Genomic DNA, 27,549 nt, shown 5'->3' with positions numbered 1-27,549 from the left:
CCGTACCTATTTATTTCTGATACAAGGTTGTCACGTTTTTAGCTAACAGACAAAATTTAAAATTAAAATTATTTTTGATACAAGGTCTTTGTTGCATGCAACTCCATACAGTATTAGAGGGCCAATGACTAGAAAGTAAATCAACGGTATCTACAATATTCCCAAAAACAAACGTCTAGCACCTGAGGACTAGCACCTGAGGACCTTGCCGAGCGCAAGTCCTTGATTTGTGAGGGACACAGGAATGGGTAGGAAAGGGGTTGCGGTCGTGGTGGTAGCATCCTATACCCAATTAACACAACGTGGTTTTCATTCCTACAATTACCACCCCAAATTAATACCTTCAACAAATGTAACTCCCTAATCTATTCAAAAGAAATGGGCGGGGAGGGGTAGGTCTTCCCCAACTGGATTATAAAAAAATAATAATAATAAAATAAAAAAGACGCACGAATGGGCTTCTTGTCTTTGCTTGTGTTGCTGCTGATAACAGAAGCAACGCCCCTCAAGTTTCGAATCGCAGCGCTCGACTGTGTACTACTACTACCTAACCAAACAACACCAAGAATTGGATTCAGTATGATGGCTTCCGCAGATGTCAACTTGAGCTCCACCTCCCAATATTCGACGCTATCTGCTCTTGCTTTCACTTGTGATTTATCAAGGAATGCATCGACCATGAATACGACCATCATCCCTTTCTTTCCCTTTTCCTACTTTCTCAACAAATATTCCCTCTTTCTCTTTCTCTCAGATAAGAATGCAAATGGATTCTCTTTCAGGTGAGTGAAGGTATCTCATACCCACCCCCTTCTAAGCTCGCTTCTCCACCGTCTAACTTGCTTCATTGGATTCAAACATTGATGCCTGCAATTGTTTTGTTATTATTTGTTGGTCTCTGTTGTATTTATACCTGCAAACCCTTCTCTGTTACCTTGCTTCTTGGTTTTTGGTGAAAATAGTGACTGTGAAACCAATATAAAGAGGAAACAAGTTCGAGTTCTGATTTTTTTCTGCTTCTCTCTACTTATCTCTTTTATTTTCCTTTCGGGTAAACAGAAAATTAAATTCTTGACATGGTTCTTACCTTGTTTCTTGATAGTTGAGCAGTCCCTCTTCCCCCACAAACCTGGTTCGTATTGGTACTCCATTGCCCTGGCTGTTTTTCTCATTTTTCAGTGAGGATTATAGCATCAGAGGCAGGCATCTTTTGAATTTAAAAGTTGTGTGTGTGTGTGTGTCTGAGGAAAAAGTGATGCTGTTTTACTTCATTTTCGAAGCTTAGCATTTTCTTCTCTTTGAGTAATATGGCATCAGAACAAGGGGTGGTTAATCAACAGGGCCTCCTAACCCTAACACCATCTGGTCGTACTATTGAAACTGGTGAAGTTCCTAATGTGCCCAAAGTCGATTGGTCCAAGTACTCAAAACGGGTAGTTTTGAGGTCAATTCTTGGTCGCAGTGATGGAGGGCTAGGTTTAGTTGGGTCGAGAGTCGTGATCGGGGGTTGGGTGAAATCCGGTAGAGAAGCACATGTTGGGTGGCTTAAAACTGCTCCTGATCCTTCTCCTGCTCCTCCTTCCCCCTTCAAAGACCTAACTTGTGTTCAGAACATTCAGCAAAGCATACCCAACTGTTTGCGTTCTATCCTTAGGCTTGACGTGGGAGGTAATATCCCTCTTGCCTTTAATAATGTTAATGGCGTTGGATCGAAACAAGATAGTGTTGTGCCAACAAAAAGTGTCCCACGTGTTGCTCAGTTGCAAGTAAATGATGGTTCTTGTGCTTCAAGTCTCCAGGTACAAGAACTGGTTTTTTGCCTTACATTTGTTTCGGTTGCATGTAATATAGTTAGTCTGAAAATGTATCTATCCAAAAAATGTTTAAAGTTTGTATTTTTTTTGTGTTTAAGATCATGTGCACGACTTATTTACTGGATGCATGCAGCGATCTAATGTTCTCTCATTAACCCTTGGGTTTTGGCTTGGACTTGACATACACAGGTAGTCCACCCAACCTGAAAAAGAAAAATAGAATTGCAAGGGTAACTGGCTTGATTGATTAACTGTTGTTGATGATAAAATTTTAGTCTTTCAGAAGAATTTTGTAAACTAATATAGCTAGGGGAGTAGCTTTTTCTTTTTTTTATATATTTTTTGGGTTTGTCTTGTGGGAACACCGAACACATATCCATGCTACATCTTCCTCTTTGCTGACATGCGTTTCGAGTATTTCATGGACATAACATCTGCAGCTTGCATACATTTCCTATTGTTTAAGTCATGGAATCTGGATCTTATCTACCTTTGACTTCGAGTATTCAAAAGCTTACCTTCAACAATTTTCCATTAGAAGTGGTTTAAGTATTCTGGTTTTAATATGATCTGTTTATTGTAATTGCCAAGTATTCCCTCAATCTCGTTTGGTTCTTATTTTCCAATTTCGATGGTAAGTGGATTTGAAACATGGAAAATGGCCATTTTGCTTTAACCACCGAGCCAACCCAAATCTTGATATCTTCTTTATACTAAACTTTCTCTTTTAAATGCACCTTACAACTTTGTTTTGTGATTGGCAATAATAGTATACATGCTTGAAATCGCTTTATGAATTCCAAAGATAATGGGAGTTGCTGCTAAGGAGTTTTAGTCATAGTTATCAAGACCAGGACTAGGAGGCCCATCCGGTTGGACCCATTTACTGGGCTCTACTGGTCCTATCTAACGCAAAAATTGGACTAATCTAAAACTTGTCGAAATCACTATTTTACCAGTTTTGGCTGGTCAGACCATATATTTTTGATTCGTTAAACTGGCTATATTTGTTTTTTTCTTTTAAAAATTCAGTCCAACCAATTCGACCGGCAGTTGGACCTGCTTTGACTGGACTAGACCCCTCACCAGTTTAGTGGTTGGTCCAATCCTAGTACTGGTTCTAATGACTTAGGCACTTTTTGCTGGTTTCATCCTGAACAATATTGACAGAAAGATGTTGTTGCTGTCTGTAATGCTTTCTAATATCTAAGAACAAAACACCTAGAGAGAATTACTACGGAACTGACTTAATGTTTTGTTGTCAAGCTAAACTTACTATGACCCTTTATTAAATTTTTAAGATAAAATGAGAAATCTAATGAAAAATAATGAAGATCTCATTTAATTAATCATGCACGGGTCCTTAATTTTCGTTTTTAATGATTGAGGTCATGATGACAGATAGATAATGAGGTAATAAATTTTAATTTTGTTTGTAGGTGGTGGTTGAAGCTTCCATAACACCACCCGGCCAAGTTATACCCATTGGAACATCTATTTTAGCCGAAGGTGTGCTAAGGCAGTCATCTACTTCTTCAAAGCGCAGTATAGAGCTTAAAGTGGAGAAAATTTTCCATGTTGGGACTGTTGATTCTACCAAGTATCCAATAACAAAGACTAAATTGCCCTTAGATTTCCTAAGGAGTTATTCACACATCCGGCCCCGAACGAATACGGTAAGCTAGTATGCCCCATTTTGCTGGTCTAAGTTAGAGATCTCTCTCCTCCCCCCCCCCCCAAATATGCTGTCACAACTAATAGTAGTTTGGTTATGCTTCCAGACATCAAATTTGATCAGGCGGTTGAGAGTGTATGTTACTATTTGAATTTTAATCCTTTTCCTTTTACAAATTGGATCAAGCTGAAATTTTAAGCATGTATGATATATATATGTAGGAGCATAAAAGAATTATAAAATATATTTTCCAAAATTTAAAATGACCAGAGCACCCCTGGAATATGTCAGAGGTATTTTGGTCATTTTAGGGTTTTTTTTCTTTTTGAATATTTGCTTTGCATTTGGGCTAGTGTATGATGGTGTCAAGTGGATATGCCGAAAATTTTAGCTTAATTTAATTTGCAAAATAAAATATTAAAATTCAAATAGTAACATGTATACTCAACCATTCGATCAAGATATGATGTCTCGGAGTATAACTGTACTTACTATTCATTTTAGGTGACAACCTATTGGTAGCTTTTTCAACATACGTATATCTATCATTTGTTCTAGAATGCACACTAATGGTGAACTTGGAATTTCCTACTCCAAATTTGTTTACCATAAAATACTCTAAATATATTCAACACTTATTTTTGAATATAATAGTTCATTTACTTTAGGAAGGGTATTTTTGTTTGTTTAAGATTCTCTCAAAACTCAATTGGAAATTTGAAAAGATTCCTTTGACTTTTCATATAGTGATTCAATTTTAAATGGTGCGGTTTATAAGTTGGCAATCTTATTAGTAGAGGCTATTTGCACAGTTCTGCACCATTTAAATAAAATGGACGGTTTATACTACTACAACCTTACTTCTATAAGTAAATTTGTAACCTTATATAATTTTTTCCAATTTTGAATGCAATTTCAAATAACCAGTATACCCTTTTTGAAATTTTCGAACAAGTTATTGTTAGTGTAATTTTTATATTTGTAAGGGTATTTTATGGTTAAAATTTTTGGAGATCATTCTGCCACTAGGATTGCCTAGGGCAGGTGGTGATCTACCTTGGATTTTTCATATGCAATAAAGAACTTGTCTATATTTTATGACAAAATAATATGAATGTGTCTTTTTATGTATTTATGTAAGCACATACTTGAATGTGGCACCAATTGGCGATAAGATGAGCTAAAGTCGACTTAAGTGGGCTGGCGATGTGTGGTGCAGACCTAGTACAACACCTGTTAGGAGGTGCAAGTTAGTTTAAGTGGATCGCTAGAAAAGGGCACGGGGTAGGCCCAAAAGGACCTGGTTGGAAGTAGTGAGGACTTATGGCCTCACTGAGGTTATGGCCTCACTGAGGTTATGGCCCTTAATAGAGCAGAAGGGTGGATTAGAATTTGTGTAGCCACCCTCAATTAGTTGGGAAAAGGCTTTGGCGTTGATGATGATGATGATGACATACGTACATCCAAGTGCTTGTGTTTCTAAAGTTTTGTTAGTCATTTAAAACCTACAAGCGACTTAGTACTAGAAACATATAATTTTCATTATGTAAATATTGTTGAAACGAAGGAACCTAATGTTATCATTTATCTTAAATAAGTCAAGAAATCTTAATCCTAGCCTACATTGATAGAAGCGATATATTAATCGTTCAATGTTTAATTCAAAGTCTCCATCTTTCTGCCTTTTGTAGAATTGAATGTATATTCATTAACAGATTTCTATCCACTGCCTTGCAGATTGCCTCTGTTACTCGAATACGCAATTCTCTCGCTTATGCAACCCATACATTCTTTCAGAATCATGGGTTCCTATATGTGCACACTCCCATTATCACTACTAGTAATGCTAGAGGCACTTGTGAGATGTTTCAAGTTACAAATTTATTCAGTGAAGCAGATAGAATTGAGGAGCTAGAAGTAGTGAGACAACATGAGGAGGCTAATCTTAAAGTTGCAAGGGCTGCCATCAAGGAGAAGAGTGATAGGATTGAGGAGTTAAAAAGAAGTAACAGCAATAAGGAAGCATGGTATGCTGCAGAACAAGATCTCAAAAAGACAAAACAGTTGGCATCACAAATGGAAGAACGTCTCAAGTCAGAATCTGGAACTGCATATAAACTTTATAAGATTGACTTTTCTAGAGATTTCTTTTCTCGTCAGGCATATTTAACTGTATCTGGTCAGCTTCATCTGGAGAGCTATGCATGCGCCCTCGGAAATGTTTATACATTTGGGCCTACTTTTCGTGCTGAAAAATCTGAATCTACGAGGCATTTAGCTGAGTTTTGGATGGTAGAGCCAGAAATGGCTTTTGCAGAATTAGAGGTATGAGTTGTTTGAGTTCGTGTTAGCTTACTATGCATGGCCTTCTCATACTAAATCTGTTATCTGGAGTTTATTTAATTGAGTATGCCGCATCTGGCCATGGCTTATACCTTGATTAGCAAATTAAATTTTGCATTTTTGTTGTACTGTGGATGAACTTCTCAGTGCATTCGTAATTTTTATTCATATTCTAATTATTATTATATGCTATATATGTGGCAATGATAATTTTCTGTACCTGTCTCTTTGTGGGGCATGTGTTAGACTTTTCCTCCAAGTTGATTAAATTTTATATCGTTAGAAAGAAGGGAAAAATCTACCATTGGGATTTCCCTTTTTTATTAAAATAAGTGTTGGATTAAAGCCTGAATCGCAGGTAAATAGATTGACAACTTAATACTAGTAAGTTTCATGGTAGCTCCCATTGGGATCGTGGCATATGACTTGGGCAAAGGGCTAAAATTTTTAAATATCGTTTCAGTCAGAGACAATTCCACAGAAACCTTTCAACCAGAGATAAGAACACACCTATTCAAAATAGTGACATTAAATGTAATATCTTTATTTGGCTATAAATCTGGAATGCCTTATGTATATAAGTAATAATACTAAAAATCTGTAATTGAAGAAGATATTGGTGATTTTTGTCATTTTCTTTAGGGTGCGGTTTGTATGGAGCGGAGGCTCTAAATAATTAAATTGAAGCCCACCTTCAAATAGTGTCGAGAATGTGGTTTCAATACTGGAAATCTTTCTGATAACTTTAAAATATATTTTCATCTTTAATTATAAAATTTAAAGCTTAAAAAATAGTGTAGATTAAGATGATCTATGAAAACTTGAAAATCTTGAAAATTGATGGTCCAAAAAATGTGTTATAAGATGCACTATTTTTAAAACTTGAATTCTTTTCTTTTTCATGTCCATGCATCTTGATGTCAAGACGATCAATTTGAGGATATTTGGGCATCAAAACAACATCTTCTAGTGAAAATTTGAGGTGGGCTCTAATTTGATTGTTTAGAGCCTCGGCTCTATATAAACTTTTCCCTTTTCTTTATGCCTTTGTTATTAAATGAAAAACTTGAGGCTTCATAATTTTGCAAAAAAATTGTAAGATAATATTAAGGGCTGAAAATGGCAAGGGGTAGGCTTAAAAGGATGCGGTTGGAAGTAGTCCGAAAAGATATGGGGACTTATGGCCACACTGAGAATATGACCTTTAATATAGCAGAATGGAGAACTAGGATTCATGTAGCCGACCCCAATTAATTGGGAAAAGGCTAAAATGATGATGATGATTGTAAGATAATGTTTAGTTTTGCTGGTGAAACCATTGATTTTGTTGAACTAATCTGAAATGGAGTACATAAAAGGAGATTTCCATCTCAAGTTTGAGGGCCTGATGGTACAAAGAAACCGGGGTAGACTGGCAGACACCCTATCCCCATGTACTGAGGCAGGGAATCACTGACGTGGTGAGCAGCAAAAACTGAAAGAACGTATCTAAATCTGAACTGGGACTGCTGAGACCATTATATTCATCTGCTACACATTCTGTTCTGAGTCAATGGGATTGATTTGTGACCATGATAGTAAACCCAGTTCTTTGGACCCTTGCATGTTGGTTTTTGTGGTGTGTGTGGCTGATTATCCATGCGGATTATTTCAACTTCTCCTTCATGTTTAAATGTATGATCCCAGGCCCCATGGGGGAAGGGCTGGGGTGGGGGTGGGGGTAGCAGGTAATTGATCTTTCAGCTGGTCCTTGCAGAATGTCAAGTGCCATTCATTATAAGGCACTGAATTTTCCTTCTTGCACAAAGTTAGATTGGCATGATGTGCCTTAAGTTCCATCTAGTCGCTGCTTCCCTTCCCAAGAAATTATGAAGTTACAGTGGAACTTGACCACTAGTGTCCTGTATTTCCAAAATACTCCATCCCAGCTGCAGCATTGTTGTCTTTGGAAGCACTACCAAATCTTCATGCATGAAGTTTGTAGGAGGATCCTTGAATTATATCTTTAAGCCTAATTAAATGTGATAAAGTATATGCAATATACTTGCAGGAAGACATCGCAATACCTAATGCTCAGGTCTTCATCCCATTATTTTTAACGTAACATTTGTTTTGATGTATTCATTGTAGCATGGCATTCCTTTCATACATTTTGTTGGAGATTTTTCAATTTATTTACTTTGTTTTCCCGAAACTCAATATTGTCAGCAAAGTTGATAATCCAGTTCTTGGATATTGGATGTTAAATCTTGTTAGTGACAAATACTCTCTGAAGATGTTGCTTAATGTTTTTTTTATGACACTATCAGGATGCCATGAACTGTGCGGAAGACTACGTGAAGTTTCTTTGCCAATGGCTAATTGACAACTGTTTGGAAGACATGAAACTGATGTCAAAACTGATCGACAAGAACATTTTCGATCGCCTACGTTTGGTGGCATCCAGTTCATTTGAAAGGATCACATATACAAAAGCAGTTGAGCTTCTGAAGGTACTTGGCAACTTATATTTCTAACGAATTATTTTGTGGTCTGAAATCTGCATGAATTTGATCATTCTTTGATATGATCAACAAGGTTGCAGAGAAACCTTTTCAATCAAATATTGAGTGGGGAGTATGCTTAACTGAAGAACATGAGAGGTATGCCTCTGCAAATTAAAATGATTTGAGCTGTGCTCATTATACTTGCTGGTTCTAGATACTGATTTGACTCCATGAGCATAATGACTTTGGTTTGCAACTCTTGTTTTCTTCAATGTTTGGCAGTTCTTATTTTGCTTGCAGATATCTGTCTGATGATGTTTACAAAAGACCCATCATTATATGCAATCATCCAAAAGATATTAAACCATTTTATGTGCGTCTAAATGATGACAGGAGAACAGTCGCAGCAATTGATGTTATTGTACCTAAGGTAAATTGCCACCAGTTTGCACAAAACTTGTACCTTGGGGCAGTGATGGTGGCTATATTGTTGGTAGCCTGGGGCTTAAACCTTGACCCCATTTTTTTTATTTTTTAAATTATGAATTCTATTATTTTGTTCATATTTTGATATTTCTGAACTTATACTTTAAGTCGTATACTCATATTCTATATGGTCTACTCAAACTATTGCTAACTATCTACTTTTGAAAAGAAATAGTTTGTTAATGTGAAGGCTTTTCCTGTTTAATTTTTAATAATCGAAACACAAATTCATGGATTCCATGACTATACTTTCCATGTCAGATGGATAAACAAATATTGCGTTGAAAGTTTTGAAGAAAACAGGCATCCAGGAAAAGACACAATACCTGTTCCTTTCCCATGGAAGAACCCAGATTGATGGATATCAAGAGGCTGTAGTTATAAACAAATGCACACGAAGTTTCCAAAAATAACAATTGTTCTGGATAGGGTTATAGCATTCTTAAAAATAACAATTGTTCTGGCTATGGTTATAGTACTCTTAATCGTAGCTGCTAGGGTAGGGAATGTTTTTCGGTTGATAGATAACATCACTATGAAATGGAAACTAAGTATATCCACGATAGGAGAGACTCTGCAAGGAACATGGTCAAATTTATCAAGAAAGCATCTCAATGGCCTAAAACCACCTTTCTCCATTATGAAGCCACTCCATCCTTCGCGAATAAAAGTCCTTCCAGACTAGCTTTCAGGAACAATTGTTTTTCTTTATGATACCAGGAAAGATTGCCCTTTTAGACCAATGGCTCTACATTTGCAGAATCTTAATATCATGGGATGTTGATTTTCATTTTTTAGGTTGGTGCCTTGATTAGAGGAAGTCAAAGGGAGGAGCGTTTTGATATTATGGATAAGAGGTACTGTAATTGCCTTTCCTTTTCATTGCCCTTTTCTTCACTTCTGCTTATGACATCTTAGTAACCATGGATATGTTCTTTTACTCAGCTGGAATGTTCTCATAATGTGTTAGAAGCTATTCAAATTCCACAATATTGATGATTTTATTCAGAAGTTTTTGAGTAAATCCACACGTATTCAGAAAAAATAATGCCTCATCCCAGAGACCTTCATACTCAATTTTTTGTTATTTTCTAGTTGTCAATTTTTCCATATTAAAGTCAATGATCTATTGGGGAATAATGGACTTTGGTAAAGTAAAATGATCAGCAAAGAGCTTTTGTAACGGCATGCTTTTTATTTTGTACATGTTCTTTATTCGTGGATGTGTGCATTTCTGGACAATAGTTGCAAGCTAAATGTTCCAATCAGTGATTAAAAATATAGACTGTGGCTTGGACTCACTAGGGCCCTGATTCCAATTCAGCCAATCTGGTTAGGCTCAGTTTGAACTTGACTAACCCATGTTTGTGTCAAAATAACACATTAGGGTCTTGGATCTTGTGAGACTGAGGCGAGTTCTGATGTTTTTGAACGTGAATCAGGACCTGTTTTATCAATGAACGGTATTTTCTAATTGGTGCAACCATTGATTTATGCTCTCTTTAATTTGTAAATTCATGCTCTCTTTTATTTTTTGATTCACAACCTTTATGACTTGTGGCAATTTTTCCTCAATCGTGAGAGCGAGTTTTGGTGGCATTGTGATTGATGGAACCACGTGCTCTGATACCCATTAATGCAGACAAGTGGGGAAACAAAATAATGAAATCAGAAAATAAAAGATAAAAATAAAGAATGAGAGAATATATCATCGCTTATGGTTTGCTAGAGAATCCACCCCCAAAAGATCTCTTCACAAGACCCAAAATAAATTCTTCTCCTCTTATCTCCTTTTTTCTGATCCAATAGTTACATAATTATAGATGAAAAAAACCCTAAATCCTAACTTGCTTCCTAAGAACTTAATCAATATTAAATCTTCTAATTTTGCCCTTCAAATCTCTACAATTAAAAAAAAAGAAAAAACACAAATACTCCTAAAGAAAACATAAGCCTAAAATAAATCCAAAATGAAATCTAGAAAATAGTAAAGGGTGCGGTTGTATAGAGCCAAGGCTCTAAACAATCAAAGTAAAGCTCACCTTCAAATAGTATCGAGAAATGTCGTTTCAATACTGAAAATTTTTGTGATAGCATTAAAATATATTTTCATCTCTAATTATAAAATTTAAAGCTTCAAAAACAATGTAGTTCAAGTAGATCTATGAAAACTTGAAAATTTTGAAAATTGACAGTCTAAAATTGCATTACAGAATGCGCTATTTCCAAAACTTAAAATCCATTTTTTTTCTCATGTCCATGCATTTTGAGGTCGAGATGATAATTTGAAGATATTTAGGCATCAAAACAACCTCTTTTAGTGAAACTTTTTAGGTGTGCTCTAATTTGATTGTTTAGAGCCTCGCACTTATATAAACTTTTTCCAATAGTAAAACAAAAAATTTAATGAAAACCCATTATATCAGTTTCATTATTTCCATCTTAGGCACAATTGAAGATAGCTGTTATTTATTAAAAAATAACTACTCATCATTTTTCCAATTGAATTGTTATGGAGTTAAATAGAATGAAGACATGTTAAACTTTAAAGGAGTGTTTGAGATTCAGCTGAGGTCAGTTGGACTCGGCCGAGTTACTCAGCCTCGCACTATGGGCGGAGCAATTTTTGGTCAAGCACATTGTTCACCATGTTTTTATATATATATATATATATTAATTTGTTCATTTTAAGTCCAAAAAATGTATAAGTGGCACCTTGGCTAGAGTGTACGTGCATCTTCCATCACTTATGGGGTTCGATTCCTCTTGAGGAAAGGTTGCATTCATTTGTAAACTCTAGGTGCGGGCCTTTTTTTTTTTAGTGTAAAAGGAGATGCAAAAATATGTGTCCCCTAGAATATGTAAAATGTAAAAGGAGATGCAAAAATGTAAAAGGAGATGCAAAAAATATGTGCCCACTAGAATCAAGCTTAGGACGTCTCACAAAAGGCTGTGTAACCTGCACACCATTCAACGTTTGTTAAAGATGTGGGATGCTATATTATATATACCAGTATTTTTGTTTTTATATTGGTTTTTAAAAATTGATTTGAACTTGGGCGAGTTACTTGGACTCGCTCGAGTAACTCGCCCCTGCCAAGGCCTGATTACTACCATGGCCAAGTCGATTTTTTGAACACTGCTTTAATTCTGATGTTTCTAGTTCAGTATTGAAATACTTTAATAATTTAAAGCATTGTTAGGGGACTCAGCCGAGTTCACTTGAATTAGGCTTAATTACTCAGCCTTGCCCTATGGGGGAGGCCGAGTAGCCCCGAGTTGTATGTACAAATCAGGTACATAAATAAATAAAAAACTCAATATAAGTTTTTTTGTACAATTTGGATTTCTTGGTAAAGATTGGTGAATGTTTTTCGCCATAATCCTTATTTATGTATTTTCTCTTTTTGGATTTTTTAAAAAACGTCCCCAATTATAAATCAATTTTTTGAATCCTTACTTTTTAAAGCTTATTTGGACTTCTTAAGGTTGTTTTCGATTTTATTTTACTTTTTACTACCTTTATTTTATTTTTCATTATTTATTTATTTTTTTTCTAGGGCTTTGGCACTGTACCGGATGATGAGTCCACTTGAATTTGCCTCGGGCCAGGGCTGAGTGCCTGGCCCGAGGTGAATTCCAAAACACTGATTTAAAAGATGTTCCATTCTATTTTAACATGATCCATACCAGGATTACATGTTCCCTTAAATTGTGCAGAGAAGTAAACTGCAATGACTCCTGAAAGGTTGTAGGATTGTTCGCTGCTTCTACTTTTTGGTGCCATTTTTGAATGATCAAAATTGCAAATTTGTATGGAAGACAATCTCCTTTGAATTTCAGAAAAATTGAGACATCCATTGAGAGATACATCTTCTACCACTATTTGTCTCTATTCTGTTTTTGCTTGTTAGTTCAAAGGTGGCATCTGGGATTATGGAGACATTTTTGTGTAGGATTCAAGAGCTGGGTTTCCCAAGGGATCCATATGAGTGGTATCTGGACCTTCGGAAGCATGGCACCGTGAAACACAGTGGATTCAGTCTTGGGTTTGAGCAGATGGTGCTCTTTGCCACTGGCCTTGCTAATGTTAGAGATTCGATTCCCTTTCCAAGATTTTGTGGCAAACTCGGTAATTAGCACTGCTTCTATTCATATCTCGCATTTCTTTGGAGGTTTCTTATAGACATGCTCTTTCTGTGGTCGGAATCTGAGAGATGTATATGATTGCGCAATTCACTGCTGAACGCAGTTGGTTTCCATCCTCCTCAGCATGTTAGTTGTGCTTATCATCCTGTGTTTATCATGCATCCCTCTTTCTCTCTCTCTCACACACACATGCACACACGTGTGTTTATCATGCATCCCTCTTTCTCTCTCTCTCACACACACATGCACACACGTGAGTAGGAATTGTGTTTATCCATCCTTACTGTACATTTGGGTGTCTGGAAATATATATGCCTCGGTTTTTACATCAATTTGAATGCTTTGATTGCTTTTTACCCTTATTTTTCTTTTTCTACCTAACTAATATGAAAGTTTGGATAGTACCATAACATCTTCCTTGCTGTTGTTCGAGGAAAATGTATACAATAAGAACATTTTATTTTGATGCAAGGAAGATAAAATCATCATTGTCTGTTAGATGTGAAATCGGGTGGTTGGGGTATGTCATTGACCGGGCACAATGCCAAAAATAAAAATTTTTAAACCATGTGGCACACTGTAAGCTGTTGGATATGGTATATGATAGCCAAATGTGTTTGATACATCCTTGTATGAAAAGCGAATGGTCTTATAGCATACAATCTAGTTGTTCAATATTTGGTTGCTTTCATGGATGTTAGCATAAAACCTTAGTATTCTTCATGGGCAATTCTCCCTTCTTGTCCATTTCTTTTTTTCTCTGGGTTAACATAAACTTCATAGGTAATTCTCTCTTCTTGTCTATTTCTTTTTTTCTGTGACATGGGCAAGTTTTTGAAGTGCGACGTACTCACCTTATATAGTCTCTCTCTCTCTCTCTCTCTCTCTATCTATATATATATATATATATATATATATATATATATATATATATATATATATATATATATATATATATATATCTATATATGGAAAAAATTGGGATTAGCCTATTAACTCATATGAACGTATGAGCCTAAGGCCCAGATTGAATTTGGATCGATCTGATGGTCACAATTTCATTTCGTGTTTGAATTTTAATTTTTTTTTTCTGCAAATTCAAATGACTTGAAATTCTAAGCGTGTTTTCTTCTCATCAATTTGCACTTAATAAAAATATAAAAAAAAGTATTTGCAAAAAATAAATGACCAAAATATTGTCGAAACATTTCGAGGGTATTTTGGTCAATTTATTTCATGTAAAATAGTTTTTTGATACTTTTCAAAGATTAAACTATTTTTTATGAATGCATTTCTAAAATTTTAAGTGATTTGGATTCGTAGAAAAAAAAATTAAAGTTCAAACAGTATCAGACATCTGTGATCGTTAGATCGGTCCACATTCAATCTGGGCCGTTGGGCTTATATGTTTATATGAGCTAGTGGGTTAATCTCTTCATATATATATATATATATAACATCACTTAAAATTTAGTAACACAATGAATAATAGCAAGTAATTCTTTTTTGACAGTAGAATAATTCTTTTGCGTGGGATTCCATGCTTTCGAGGTAAAGCGAATGAGTTGTTCTTTGGAATCTATAGATTGTTTTAATATTCCGCCTAATCCTATGTCAGAAGCATCACATTCAATTATTTTAAATGCAGTCGGATTAAGTAAAGATAAACAAGGCAATTCTTTAGCTTTCAACTTAAGTCGTTGAACAACAGTTGTATGAAGATCAGTCTAAGGTAGATGATTCTTTTTTAATCTATCATATAAAGGTTTTGCATCAATAGCAAGATTTTGATAAAAATCACTAATATAATTTAAACATCTTAAAAATCTTTGAAGTTCGGTTTTATCGAGAATTTTATCAGGGAATTTATCAGCAAATAAAATAGATCTTTCAATGGGAATGATAGTGCCTTCATCAATATTATGTCCTAAAAATCTTATTTTTGTTTGAAATAAATTGATCTTTTTAGCAGAAACAACTAATCCAGCATGTTTCACGGTATTGATAAAAGTATTCAGATGTTTAAAATATTGATCTATTGAATCAGAGAATATTAATACATCATCAATGTAGACTATCATAAATTTATGATAAGGATTAAATACATCATGCATTATTTTTTGAAATTCAGATGGAGCGTTTTTAAGACTAAAAGGCATGACATTCTATTCAAATTGGCCGAATGGTATATTAAATGTTGTTTTGTATTTATCTTCTTCAATTTGTATTTGCTAAAATTCAGACTTCATATCAAATTTAGAAAAGATGATTGCATTTACAAGTCTGTCTAATAAATCTTTTTTATTAGGAATTGGATATCTAATCCATTGTAGAACTTTATTAAGAGGTTTATAATTAATAACTAAATGAGGAACTCCTCTTTCTTTTTCAGCATTTTTATTTACATAAAAAGCTGAACAACTCTAAGGAGATTGACTAGGTCTTATGAATTTTTTTTGTAATAGATCCGAGATTACCACTTACAAATCTATTTAAAAATTTATTTAAAATTCTATGAATAGAGTATAATTATAATTGATTAATTGTTGTAAGATTCCTATATAATAAAAGAATAAAACAATTAGAAAGACAACAGAGATTAAAGAAATATCTAAAACAATCCACGACATATGCCTTGAATTCCTAATTTTAATACTGAATACTATTTTGAATTGCATGAAGAATAAACAGAGTGATCATATAAAAACTTAATAGAATATTGCAACTCATTGTTTACAAAGACAATAACTGGAGAAGATACTCCATTCAAAAAGACAGTAAGAGGGAAGAAAAGGGATATTACAATCACACATTTAAAATTACAGAGTAATAGAGGTTACCAACTGTATGTCGCTTATACAGGACTGTTATGAAAGCAAACCTACTGTATGAGAATTTACAGTAGTAAAGAAAGGAGAAAGAGAAAAGAGATGAGGAAGAGATGACTCAGGGATGTGATGAAAAAGGTCTTCTCGTATGGCGTCCTTGAAACTCGACCTGCTTTCTTTGTTGAAGGAGGTGGTATTTATAGATGCAGGGATGCGTCGATGTGCAACAGGTGGACGGCTGGGATGCGTCTGTGATTCATCCTTATCGTCAGGTGAGCTGGCTGAAGGTGATGGCCGAAAGAGAAGGAGTGAGGACGCGTCGGTGATGTTATGTAAAGATGCTGTATAGATAAGGGCTGTTGTCGTGATGCAGAAATGTTGGGGCCTTGTCTGGAACGTGGTTGTTTCTCATTGGTCGACGAAGGATCGATGAAGGCATTGATGTGACAAATATTTAGTCAAATCAAAACAGAATCTTGTAACACTGTATTTGGGGTCTTGTCTTGATACGTGGCGATTACTGGGGTAAGGAGTTTACTATACAGCGGTCTTATCGTACGAAGGAATCTTGCTTTTACTGTTTAGCAGGTCATGTCAAGTCTTATCAAGTGAAAGAGAGGATCATATCAGATATGGGATATGTTGTAGATAAGATATTATGGAGATAAGATATTATGGATTATTGGGCCTACGAGTCTGGTTTTTGACTGAAATCCTCTAGTAAGGGATTACCAGATTGGACTGTTTCTTCTGATGTCGCCGGTACTGTAGAAGGTTCAGCAAAAATTTCAAAGAGTTGTTGTTCTAATTCAGCAAGAGTAGCATGATGATAGGCTTGTTTCATTTGCTTAATATAAGAAGAGAAAGTATGTAGGTCAACAGTATTGGGTGCAGTATTATGAGCAGAAGTATTATACACCTCAGAGGATGGAGGAATCATTTTGAGAGGATAAGTACGTGGATCTGTGCTAAATATATCTCATCATTTGATTTTAATTATTTTTCCAAGATGGGGAATGTATGTATAATTATTCGAATTATTTTCAGAAATAGCATACTCCCATTTGCAAATCCAAGGTATTTGATATATGGACATAAAATAAAGATGGTAGTCTATCAAATCTGTACAAGTATTATGTTCAACAAATTTATTTTGGAAGGCTTGGAAGTTGTCTGGTAGTATTTAGGTAGAAGATTCCCAGATAAGGAACCAATGATGGAACCAGCTAGGAAACCTTTCAAGGATAGACATTTTGAACTGTATGTACCATGAATGAGTATTATTAGGATTCTGGTATAAAAAGACTTTATGCCAGGCTTCAATATATTTAGCATACCGAAAATATTTGTATTGGTATTCAGTATTTAATAGTTTTTTCTCTTGCGTGGGGTTATTACGCCAATCAACATAAGTAATTTTTTGACCTGTAGCTTAGAATAAGCATACAGGTTTGTATTTCCTTTAAAGAAATGAATAATGGAAACTGATCCTGTTTCCATTAAAACAGATTCATACCATTCACGGGTTTTGATACCATTGATTGGGTTTAAATGGTTTTGAAGGTAAATGGGAGCTAATTTATGTTGGTCAATGTGAATGTGTTTGTCATCGTTGGGAATATCAGCTAGGAAAGCATTATCTATATAAGTAGATTTAGGTACTGAGTGGAGACATTGGTTGTATTAACGCTTCAGAAGCTGCAATTAAAAATGATGATATTGAATTTAATAATTTAGTCCATACTTATAATAATAAAAACACACCTGAATCTTCAGGAGTCAAAATAAAAGAAGACGATACTATATCTGTCAATATACTTAATAAAGTAATTACTCAAAAATGGTTTGTATTAATCAAAATTGTAATCAATAATGAGTATGATTTCCAATCTTTAGCCTTAATAGACTCTGGAGCAGATTTAAACTGTCTCAATGAAGGATTAGTACCTACTAAATATTTTGATAAAACAACTCAAATCTTAAACACTGTTGATGGTAGTCGATTATATATTAAATATAAATTATCAAATGGCATTATCTGCAATAATGGACATTGTTTTCCAATCCCTTTTATCATGGTTAAAGGATTAAGTCAAGCTGTTATCCTTGGTGTACCTTTTCTGACTTTACTTTATCCCATGACAATTACTCATACAGGAATAGAAACACATATACATGGTACTCCAATCCAATTTGAATTCTTAAATAAACCCAAAATCAAAGAAATGAACACTGTCAAAACAATTATAAAACAAAAGAACACTTTCTATGTTCTTTACAAACAGAAATCCGATATAAAATAATATGTGAGAAATTACAAACCCCTGAAGTAATACAAAAAATACAGTCCCTTAAAACATTAATAGAAAAGAAATATGTAATGATTTACCTAATGCATTTTGGAATAAGAAGCAACATATTATTAGTTTACCCTATGAGCCTGATTTTGATGAAAAGAAAATACCAACAACGGTTAGACCAATTCAAATGACTATTGAACTAGTACAAACATGTAAAACAGAAATAGAGCATCTATTACAGAAAAAACTCATCAGACCTAGTCAATCTCCTTGGAGTTGTTCAGCTTTTTGTGTAAATAAAAATGCTGAAAAAAAAAGAGGAGTTCCTCGTTTCGTTATTAATTATAAACCTCTTAATAAAGTTCTACAATGGATTAGATCTCCAATTCCTAATAAAAAAGATTTATTAGACAGACTTGTAAATGCAGTCATCTTTTCTAAATTTGATATAAAGTCTGAATTTTAGCAAATACAAATTAAAGAAGAAGATAAATAGAAAACAACATTTAATGTACCATTCGGCCAATTTGAATAGAATGTCATGCCTTTTGGTATAAAAAACGCTCCATCTGAATTTCAAAAAATAATGAATCATATATTTAATCCTTATCATAAATTTATGATAGTCTACATTGATGATGTATTAATATTCTCTGATTCAATAGATCAACATTTTAAACATCTGAATACTTTTATCAATACCGTGAAACATGCTGGATTAGTTGTTTCTGCTAAAAAGATCAATTTATTTCAAACAAAAATAAGATTTTTAGGACATAATATTGATCAAGGCACTATCATTCCCATTGATAGATCTATTTTATTTGCTGATAAATTCCTTGATAAAATTCTCGATAAAACCGAACTTCAAAGATTTTTAGGATGTTTAAATTATATTAGTGATTTTTATCAAAATCTTGCTATTGATGCAAAAATTTTATATGATAGACTAAAAAAGAATCCTCCACCTAGAAAGGATCTTCATACAACTGTTGTTCAACGACTTAAGTTGAAAGCTAAAGAATTGCCTTGTTTAACTTTACCTAATCCAACTGCCTTTAAAATAATTGAATGTGATGCTTCTGACATAGGATTAGGCGGAATATTAAAACAATCTATAGATTCCAAAGAACAACTCATTCGCTTTACCTCGAAAGCTTGAAATCCTACGCAAAAGAATTATTCTACTGTAAAAAAAGAATTACTTGCTATTATTCATTGTGTTACTAAATTTCAAAGTGATATTCTTAATCAACATTTTCTTATTCGTACTGATTGCAAAGCTGCCAAAGATATCCTGCAAAAGGATATTCAAAATCTCGTTTCCAAACAAATCTCTGTCCGCTGACAAGCTATTTTATCTGCTTTTGATTTCTCCATCGAACATCTTCACGGTGCTTCTAACTCTTTACCTGATTTTCTTACTCGTGAATTTTTGCAGGGGGGCCGTACATTACCACCTCTTCCACCTGAAGAGCCACTCCCTTACGGATTACAACTTTTTCATATGAATATGAATACTAATACAACTCATGCATCTCACAAATCAAAACAAAAAACCTCAATGGACTTAGTTCCTTTTTCATCTGAGTCTCTTATGCTCAGCCAACCTTTTTTACCAATACAACCAATGTCTCCACTTAGATTCACCAATGTACCAGAATATTTTATTCAAAGTCCAAAACATAATACACCAAGTCCTGCTTTGTCTCCAGCCCCAACCCCAAATAAGCCAACTTGCTCAGTACCTAAATCTACTTAGATAGATAATGCTTTTCTAGCTGATATTCCCATCGATGACAAACACATTCACATTGACCCACATAAATTAGCTCCCTTTTACCTTCAAAACCATTTAAACCCAATCAATGGTATCAAAACCCGTGAATGGTATGAATCCATTTTAATGGAAACAGGATCAGTTTCCATTGTTCATTTCTTTAAAGGAAATACAAACCTGTATGCTTATTCTAAGCTACAGATCAAAAAATTACTTACTTATAAGGATTGAGGTAATAACCCCACGCAAGGGAAAAAACTATTAAATACTGAATACCAATACAAATATTTTCGGTATGCTGAATACATTGAAGCCTGGCATAAAGTCTTTTTATACCAGAATCCTAATAATACTCATTCCTGGTACATACAGTTCAAAATGCCTATCCTTGAAAGGTTTCCTAGCTGGTTCCGTCATTGGTTCCTTATCTGGGGATCTTCTACCTAAATACTACCAGACAACTTCCAAGCCTTCCAAAATAAATTTGCTGAACATAATACTTGTACAGATTTGGTAGACTACCATCTTTATTTCATGTCCATATATCAAATACCTTGGATTTGCAAATGGGAGTATGCTATTTCTGAAAATAATTCGAATAATTATACATACATTCCCCATCTTGGAAAAACAATTAAAATCAAATGATGGGATATATTTAGCATAGATCCACGTACTTATCCTCTCAAATTGATTCCTCCATCCTCTGAGGTGTATAATACTTCTGCTCATAATACTGCACCCAATACTGTTGACCTACATACTTTCTCTTCTTATATTAAGCAAATGAAACAAGCCTATCATCATGCTACTTTTGCTGAATTAGAACAACAACTCTTTGGAATTTTTGCTGAACTTTCTACAGTACCGGCGACATCAGAAGAAACAGTCCAATCTGGTAATCCCTTATTAGAGGATTTCAGTAAAAAATCAGACCCGTAGGCCCAATAATCCATAATATCTTATCTCCATAATATCTTATCTACAATATATCCCATATCTGATATAATCCTCTCTTTCACTTGATAAGACTTGATATGACCTGCTAAACAATAAAAGCAAGATTCTTTCGTACGATAAGACCGCTGTATAGTAAACTCCTTACCCCAGTAATCGCCACGTATCAAGACAAGACCCCAAATGCAGTGTTACAAGATTCCGTTTTGATTTGACTAAATATTTGTCGCATCAATGCCTTCATCGATCTTTCGTCGACCAATGAGAAACAACCACGTTCCCGACAAGGCCCCGACATTTCTGCGTCACGACAACAGCCCTTATCTATACAGCATCTTTACATCACATCACCGATGCGTCCTCACTCCTTCTCTTTCAGCCATCACCTTCAGCCAGCTCACCTGAAGATAAGAATGAATCACAGACGCATCCCAGCCATCCACCTGTTGCACATCGACGCATCCATGCATCTATAAATACCACCTCCTTCAACAAAGAAAGTAGGTCGAGTTTCAAGGACGCCATATGAGAAGACCTTTTTCATCACATCCTTGAGTCATCTCTTCCTCATCTCTTTTCTCTTTCTCTTTTCTTTTCTACTGTAAATTCTCATACAGTAGGTTTGCTTTCATAACAGTCCTGTATAAGCGACATACCGTTGGTAACCTCTATTACTCTGTAATTTTAAATGTGTGATTGTAATATCCCTTCTCTTCCCTCTTACTGTCCTTCTGAATGGCGTATCTTCTCCAGTTATTGTCTTTGTAAACAGTGAGTTGCAATATTCTATTAAGTTTTAAATAGATCGTGGATTGTCTTAAATATTTCTTTAATCACTGCTGTCTTTCTAATTGTTTTATTCTTTTATTATATAGGAATCTTACAATAATTAATCAATTATAATTATACTCTGTTCATGTTCCTAAGATAAAATTTTAAATAAATTTTTAAATAGATTTGTAAGTGGTAATCTAAACTGGTTGATCTTGGCGCGTGATGGTATCAAAGCCATACCAGTTCACACTTGTTCACTGTTCATAATTGGTAGAGGATCATTAGTCTGAAAAACAACTTCATCTTAGGAAATCTAAGAAAATTGTCCATTTAAGGATGTTGGTCCGAGAGTTGGGGTTAGAGACGCTCAGACACTCAGTCTAAAGATTGTTAAGGCCAGAAGAGCCGCTGAGGTCGAAACAGACATAAGAGGTAGTCAAAGAGGACTGTCCAGATAACACTCATCCGCAACCTACAAATGGAAAATTTTATTAGAAATCTCACAAATAAAACTGTTAGTCAAACTAGTAATACTCTACGAATGAAGAACAAAGAAGAAGTAGTGATAAAGGATATTGAAAACCAAATACAAAATTGGAATATATCAAAAGTACCCATCTCTAATATTTATAAAAAAGGAACATTTGATTTAAAAATAGGTTATGCTATAAAAACAGTAGAACAAACTTTGTCTGTTACTACGAACCAGAAAGACTTTCAACTCTTATCAAATAAAATATTACAAGAACATAAAAATAAGAATTATAAATATGTACATATTGGTTTAATACAAATTGCAGTTAAACCATTAACACGATTATGACTCAACAATTCTGTCCTTGTATGCCTAAGAGATACAAGGCATAATCGGTTTTCTGATTCATTACTTGGAATGGTGGAATCCAGTCTGTGTAGTGGACCAATATATTTTAAATCTTCACTGTTCATAATTGGTAGAGGATCATTAGTCTGAAAAACAACTTCATCTTAGGAAATCTAAGAAAATTGTCCATTTAAGGATGTTGGTCCGAGAGTTGGGGTTAGAGACGCTCAGACACCCAGTCTAAAGACCGTTAAGGCCAGAAGAGCCGCTGAGGTCGAAACAGACATAAGAGGTAGTCAAAGAGGACTGTCTAGATAACACTCATCTGCAACCTACAAATAGAAAATTTTAATAGAAATCTCATAAATAAAGCTGTTAGTCAAACTAGTAATACTCTACGAATGAAGAACAAAAGAGAAGTAGTGATAAATGATATTGAAAACCAAATTCAAAATTGGAATATACTAAAAGGACCCATCTCTAATATTTATAAAAAAGGAACATTTGATTTAAAAATATGTTATGCTATAAAAACAATAGAACAAACTTTGTCTATTACTACGAACCAGGAAGACTTTCAACTCTTATCAAATAAAATATTACAAGAACATAAGAATAAGAATTATAAATATCTACATATTGGTTTAATACAAATTGCAGTTAAACCATTAACACGATTAGGACTCAACAATTCTGTCCTTGTATGCCTAAGAGATACAAGGCATAATCGGTTTTCTGATTCACTACTTGGAATGGTGGAATCCAGTTTGTGTAGTGGACCAATATATTTTAATTGTTTTTTTAATTATTCTGTATCTTTAACAGATCCTAATATTTTAAATGTTTTATCTTTAAACCTGAAAACACAGGGATTTGACATGAGAATAGGATCCCAAAATATTGTCATAATATATCGACTATATTGTAAAGTTATGACTACTTTATGTCCTAATGTACTTCAAGTAGATACTAGAGGACAAACTATATTATTTCAAACAAATATAGAAAAATCTAATACTATTGTCCCCAGAACTATATCATGGTCAGAAATAGTTCTACCACAATAATGGTCAATACATAATGATCATCAACCTTCACAATGTCCTGTTCAAAGTATTCCAAATAGGATAATTGAACATAATGATGGTAATATCGAAATACAATTTACAAATGATCGAAAATATGTAACTCAAGATGATTCAAATATCTCTTCTAAACCAATTAAAATAGAACCAGCTCGAAGTTCTGTTACCATTTATAACAGACATTCTCAAAGATTAGTAACATCAGAACAGAGACCTATATCCTGAAATAGTCAAACATCTGAACCACAAATTCAAGGATTACTTAGAACATCTGAAAATGTTATTATTCCTCAATATAAACCAGCCCAAGATGAACCTGATGAATCATAATTTCATATATTAACTCTTCAAAAGAAGAAAAAATCAATAAAACTCTTATTACAAATGATTATTTATCTGAGGAAAACAAACATATTCGGCATTGGTATCTTAATCCTTTTGAACCTAGATTAGTAGAATTATTCCATAAAAAGTTTAATACATTTATTAAAAAAGAGAAAACAACAATATATTTCTTTGATTGGTTCAGAAAAATATGAAGTGATAAAAATATTAAAATACCTGATTTTGAAGTAAATACTCTTGAATCCCAATTTACAAAATTTAATACTACTAATGGCAAAGAAATTACTTGTATACATCCTCCAGAACAAAGTCTAACCATTAAACGCGTTAGTAAACAACCTTCAGAAAAAGATGCAGAGGAATCAAGTAGTTTTACTCAAATCGTTGTATATGAAACTACAACAACCCCATATAAATTAACTACTTCAGATGTCACAAGATTTGACTTACTTCCTCATATAATTGAACAAAATAATTATACAAATCTTTATTTACAAACATTAGGTAAACAAACTGTACGAATTGAAAATCTTTTATCTCCAGCTCCATCCATTCCTGTACCAAAACAGAAAAAGCTGAATAACTCCAAGGAGATTGACTGGGTCTTATGAGTTTTTTCTGTAATAGATCCTCTATTTATGTTTTACATGTTTGTACTAGTTCAGTATTCATTTGAATTGGCCTAACCTTTGTTGGTATTTTCTTTTTATCAAAATCAGGCTCATGAGGTAAACTAATAATATGTTGCTTCCTATTCCAAAATGCATTAGGTAAATCATTACATATTTCTTTTTCTATTAATGTTTTAAGGGACTGTATTTTTTGTATTACTTCAGGGGTTTGTAATTTCTCACATATTATTTTATATCAGATTTCTGTTTGTAAAGAACATAGAAAGTGTTCTTTTTGTTTTATAATTGTTTTGACAGTGTTGATTTCTTTGATTTTGGGTTTATCTAAGAATTCAAATTGGATTGGAGTACCATGTATATGTGTTTCTATTCCGGTATGCGTAATTGTCATGGGATAAAGTAAAGTCAGAAAAGGTACACCAAGGATAACATCTTGACTTAATCCTTTAACCATGATAAAAGGGGTTGAAAAACAATGTCCATTATTGCAGATCATGGCATTTGATAATTTATATTTAATATATAATCGACTACCATCAGCAGTGTTTAATATTTGAGTTGTTTTATGAAAATATTTAGTAGGTACTAATCCTTCATTGAGACAGTTTAAATCTGCTCCAGAGTCTATTAAGGCTAAAGATTGGAAATCATACTCATTATTGATTACAATTTTGATTAATACAAACCATTTTTTAGTAATTACTTTATTAAGTATATTGACAGATGTAGTATCGTCTTCTTTTATTTTGACTCTTGAAGATTCAGGTGTGTTTTTATGATTATAAGTATGGACTAAATTATTAAATTCAATATCATCATTTTCAATTGCAGCTTCTGAAGCGTGATTTTGTAACTCAAGTATTTCTATCCTATGTTTTAATTGAGATACTTCACTTTTATTATTATTGACCTCTGTTTTGAGGTCAGCAATAGTGGATTCTTTATGAATAGCTTCATGTTGGCTGATTCTTTTCATTATAGTAGAGAAATTATATTCATCTGAATGTTTGATTAAAGCAACTGGTTTGGGTTTTTCTTTAGTTAAATTAACTACCAGTCATTTTTTGTTTATCAAGTTGTTTCTTTAATTTCATATCTGTGCATAATGCTAATCCTTCAGCACATATTTCAGCAGATAATTCTCCTAGCATATATTTAGAATAATTTATTATACCACCATTTTTATTTTTAAGACGTTCTTTTACCTTTTCAGCAAATAAATAAGGTAATCCAGCTATGAATTTTTCTTTCCAATATTTAAGTTGATTAGCTTCTCTGAGTAATAAACGGGAAAAAAATACATCTTTGTACCATTTGTAATGGGATAACGTTGGACATCTTAAATTAGATAAAAGATCTTTGGATCTAGATTCTATGACAGCTGTATTTCCTATAAAATGGAGAGTAATAGTATAAATTAGTGTATTAACAACATCACTTTCTGTATACAAGACATCTTGGTTTTGTTCATTTTTGACAGTCCATTGTCGTGTATTATTTAATATTTGTTTTTTAATGGATTCTGGGAGGTGAAAATCCCACCATCCTCGTAATCATCCTTAAAACCACAGATTATGGCTTTTGCTATTTCTTGATCATGGGTTCCTACCATTTTACATACAGATGCATACATTGTCATATGTCTCATAGTATCTAAGATTTGATGTTCAGAAATTCCATCTATATTCCAGTTTACTAAAGTTCTTCCTGAATAGGAAAAAGTATTAGATATGAAAGCTTCTTCAAATTGGATATCAACAGGTGTTGGTCTTCTATGATATGGTAAGGCTGTTGCAGGTTTCCAATTTTTGGAATATGTAATTTTGTGGATTTCATCTGTATGTGGACTAGATGTCATAGATTGATTAAATGCTTGTTCTCTATTTTCAATTGTATCATTTAGAGATTCATCAAATTCTTCTTGAAGCATTAAGGTTTCATCTTCATGAACCCTTTCTTTAGCTTTATTTGTAATATCAAGTTTAGATAATTTTGATATTAATTGATCCATTAATGTTTTATTATCATCTCCAATAAAAAAATTTTCTGTATTTAATTCGGGAGGAGGTTTGAATAGTAATTGTTTTGGTACAGGAATGGATGGAGCTGGAGATAAAAGATTTTCAATTCGTACAGTTTGTTTACCTAATGTTTGTAAGTAAAGATTTGTATAATTATTTTGTTCAATTATATGAGGAAGTAAGTCAAATCTTGTGACATCTGAAGTAGTTAATTTATATGGGGTTGTTGTAGTTTCGTATACAACGATTTGAGAAGAACTACTTGATTCCTCTGCATCTTTTTCTGAAGGTTGTTCACTAATGTCTTTAATGGTTAGACTTTGTTCTGGAGGATGTATACAAGTAAGTTCTTTGCCATTAGTAGTATTAAATTTTGTAAATTGGGATTCAAGAGTATTTACTTCAAAATCAGGTATTTTAATATTTTTATCACTACATATTTTTCTGACCCAATCAAAGAAATATATTGTATATATATATATATATATATATATATATATATATATATATATATATATATATATATATATATATATAAGAAAAAGCTCATGGAACAATATAAGCCCAACGACCCAGATTAAATAGAAAAAAACTCATGGGCTCATGGAACAATATAACCCCAACGACCTAGATTGAATATAGACCGATCTAATGATCACAATTGTATTTTGTATATATATATATATATATATATATATATATATATATATATATATATATATATATATATATATATATAGAAACATGTTGAGACTAGTCTACTCGCTCATAAGAACATATGTGTTCATATGAGCCCAATAGTCCAAATTGAATTTGGGCCGATCTAACGATCATGATTAAATTTCATATTTGAATTTTAATATTTTTTGTACGATTTGAAATATATATACATATATTGCAATCTTAAAATGTAGAACTACAGATGTACTTAAAAAATCTATCTGAAAGGTTGTTTTAATATTGAAAAATCCTCTAATTGATCATCTCGACATTGAACCGCATGATGAAGATCTAACCGTTGAAATTCGACCTATATTACTATTTATTATAG

General features: G+C 33.5%; 1 protein-coding gene across 35 annotated transcripts; it reads left to right on the top strand.

Annotated features, from left to right (window-relative positions):
* The first annotated feature begins 444 nt into the window (after window positions 1-444).
* Window positions 445-26,753, top strand: LOC18440024 (asparagine--tRNA ligase, cytoplasmic 1). 35 transcript variants are annotated; one of them, XM_088870435.1, is made up of 10 exons: window positions 445-782; window positions 3,254-3,490; window positions 5,227-5,814; window positions 8,142-8,324; window positions 8,410-8,474; window positions 8,619-8,748; window positions 9,603-9,661; window positions 12,761-12,936; window positions 26,193-26,259; window positions 26,572-26,753. In XM_088870435.1, exons 3-10 carry the CDS (start codon window positions 5,353-5,355, stop codon window positions 26,591-26,593), a joined length of 1,164 nt encoding a protein of 387 aa, XP_088726561.1. In that variant the 5' UTR covers window positions 445-782; window positions 3,254-3,490; window positions 5,227-5,352; the 3' UTR covers window positions 26,594-26,753. The 35 variants fall into 35 exon arrangements, 31 of the variants coding, with proteins under 31 accessions (XP_088726561.1, XP_088726553.1, XP_088726550.1 ...); XM_088870427.1 differs by having other exon boundaries at window positions 448-1,799; window positions 8,712-8,748; XM_088870424.1 differs by having other exon boundaries at window positions 448-1,799.
* Window positions 26,754-27,549: the final 796 nt, after the last annotated feature.

The sequence above is a fragment of the Amborella trichopoda genome, chromosome 6 (assembly GCF_054954075.1).
Source record: "Amborella trichopoda isolate Santa Cruz 75 chromosome 6, AtrichopodaSantaCruz75HAP2 v2.0, whole genome shotgun sequence".
NCBI classification, from domain to species: Eukaryota; Viridiplantae; Streptophyta; class Magnoliopsida; order Amborellales; family Amborellaceae; genus Amborella; species Amborella trichopoda.
This window is presented reverse-complemented; position numbering and strand designations above follow the sequence as displayed.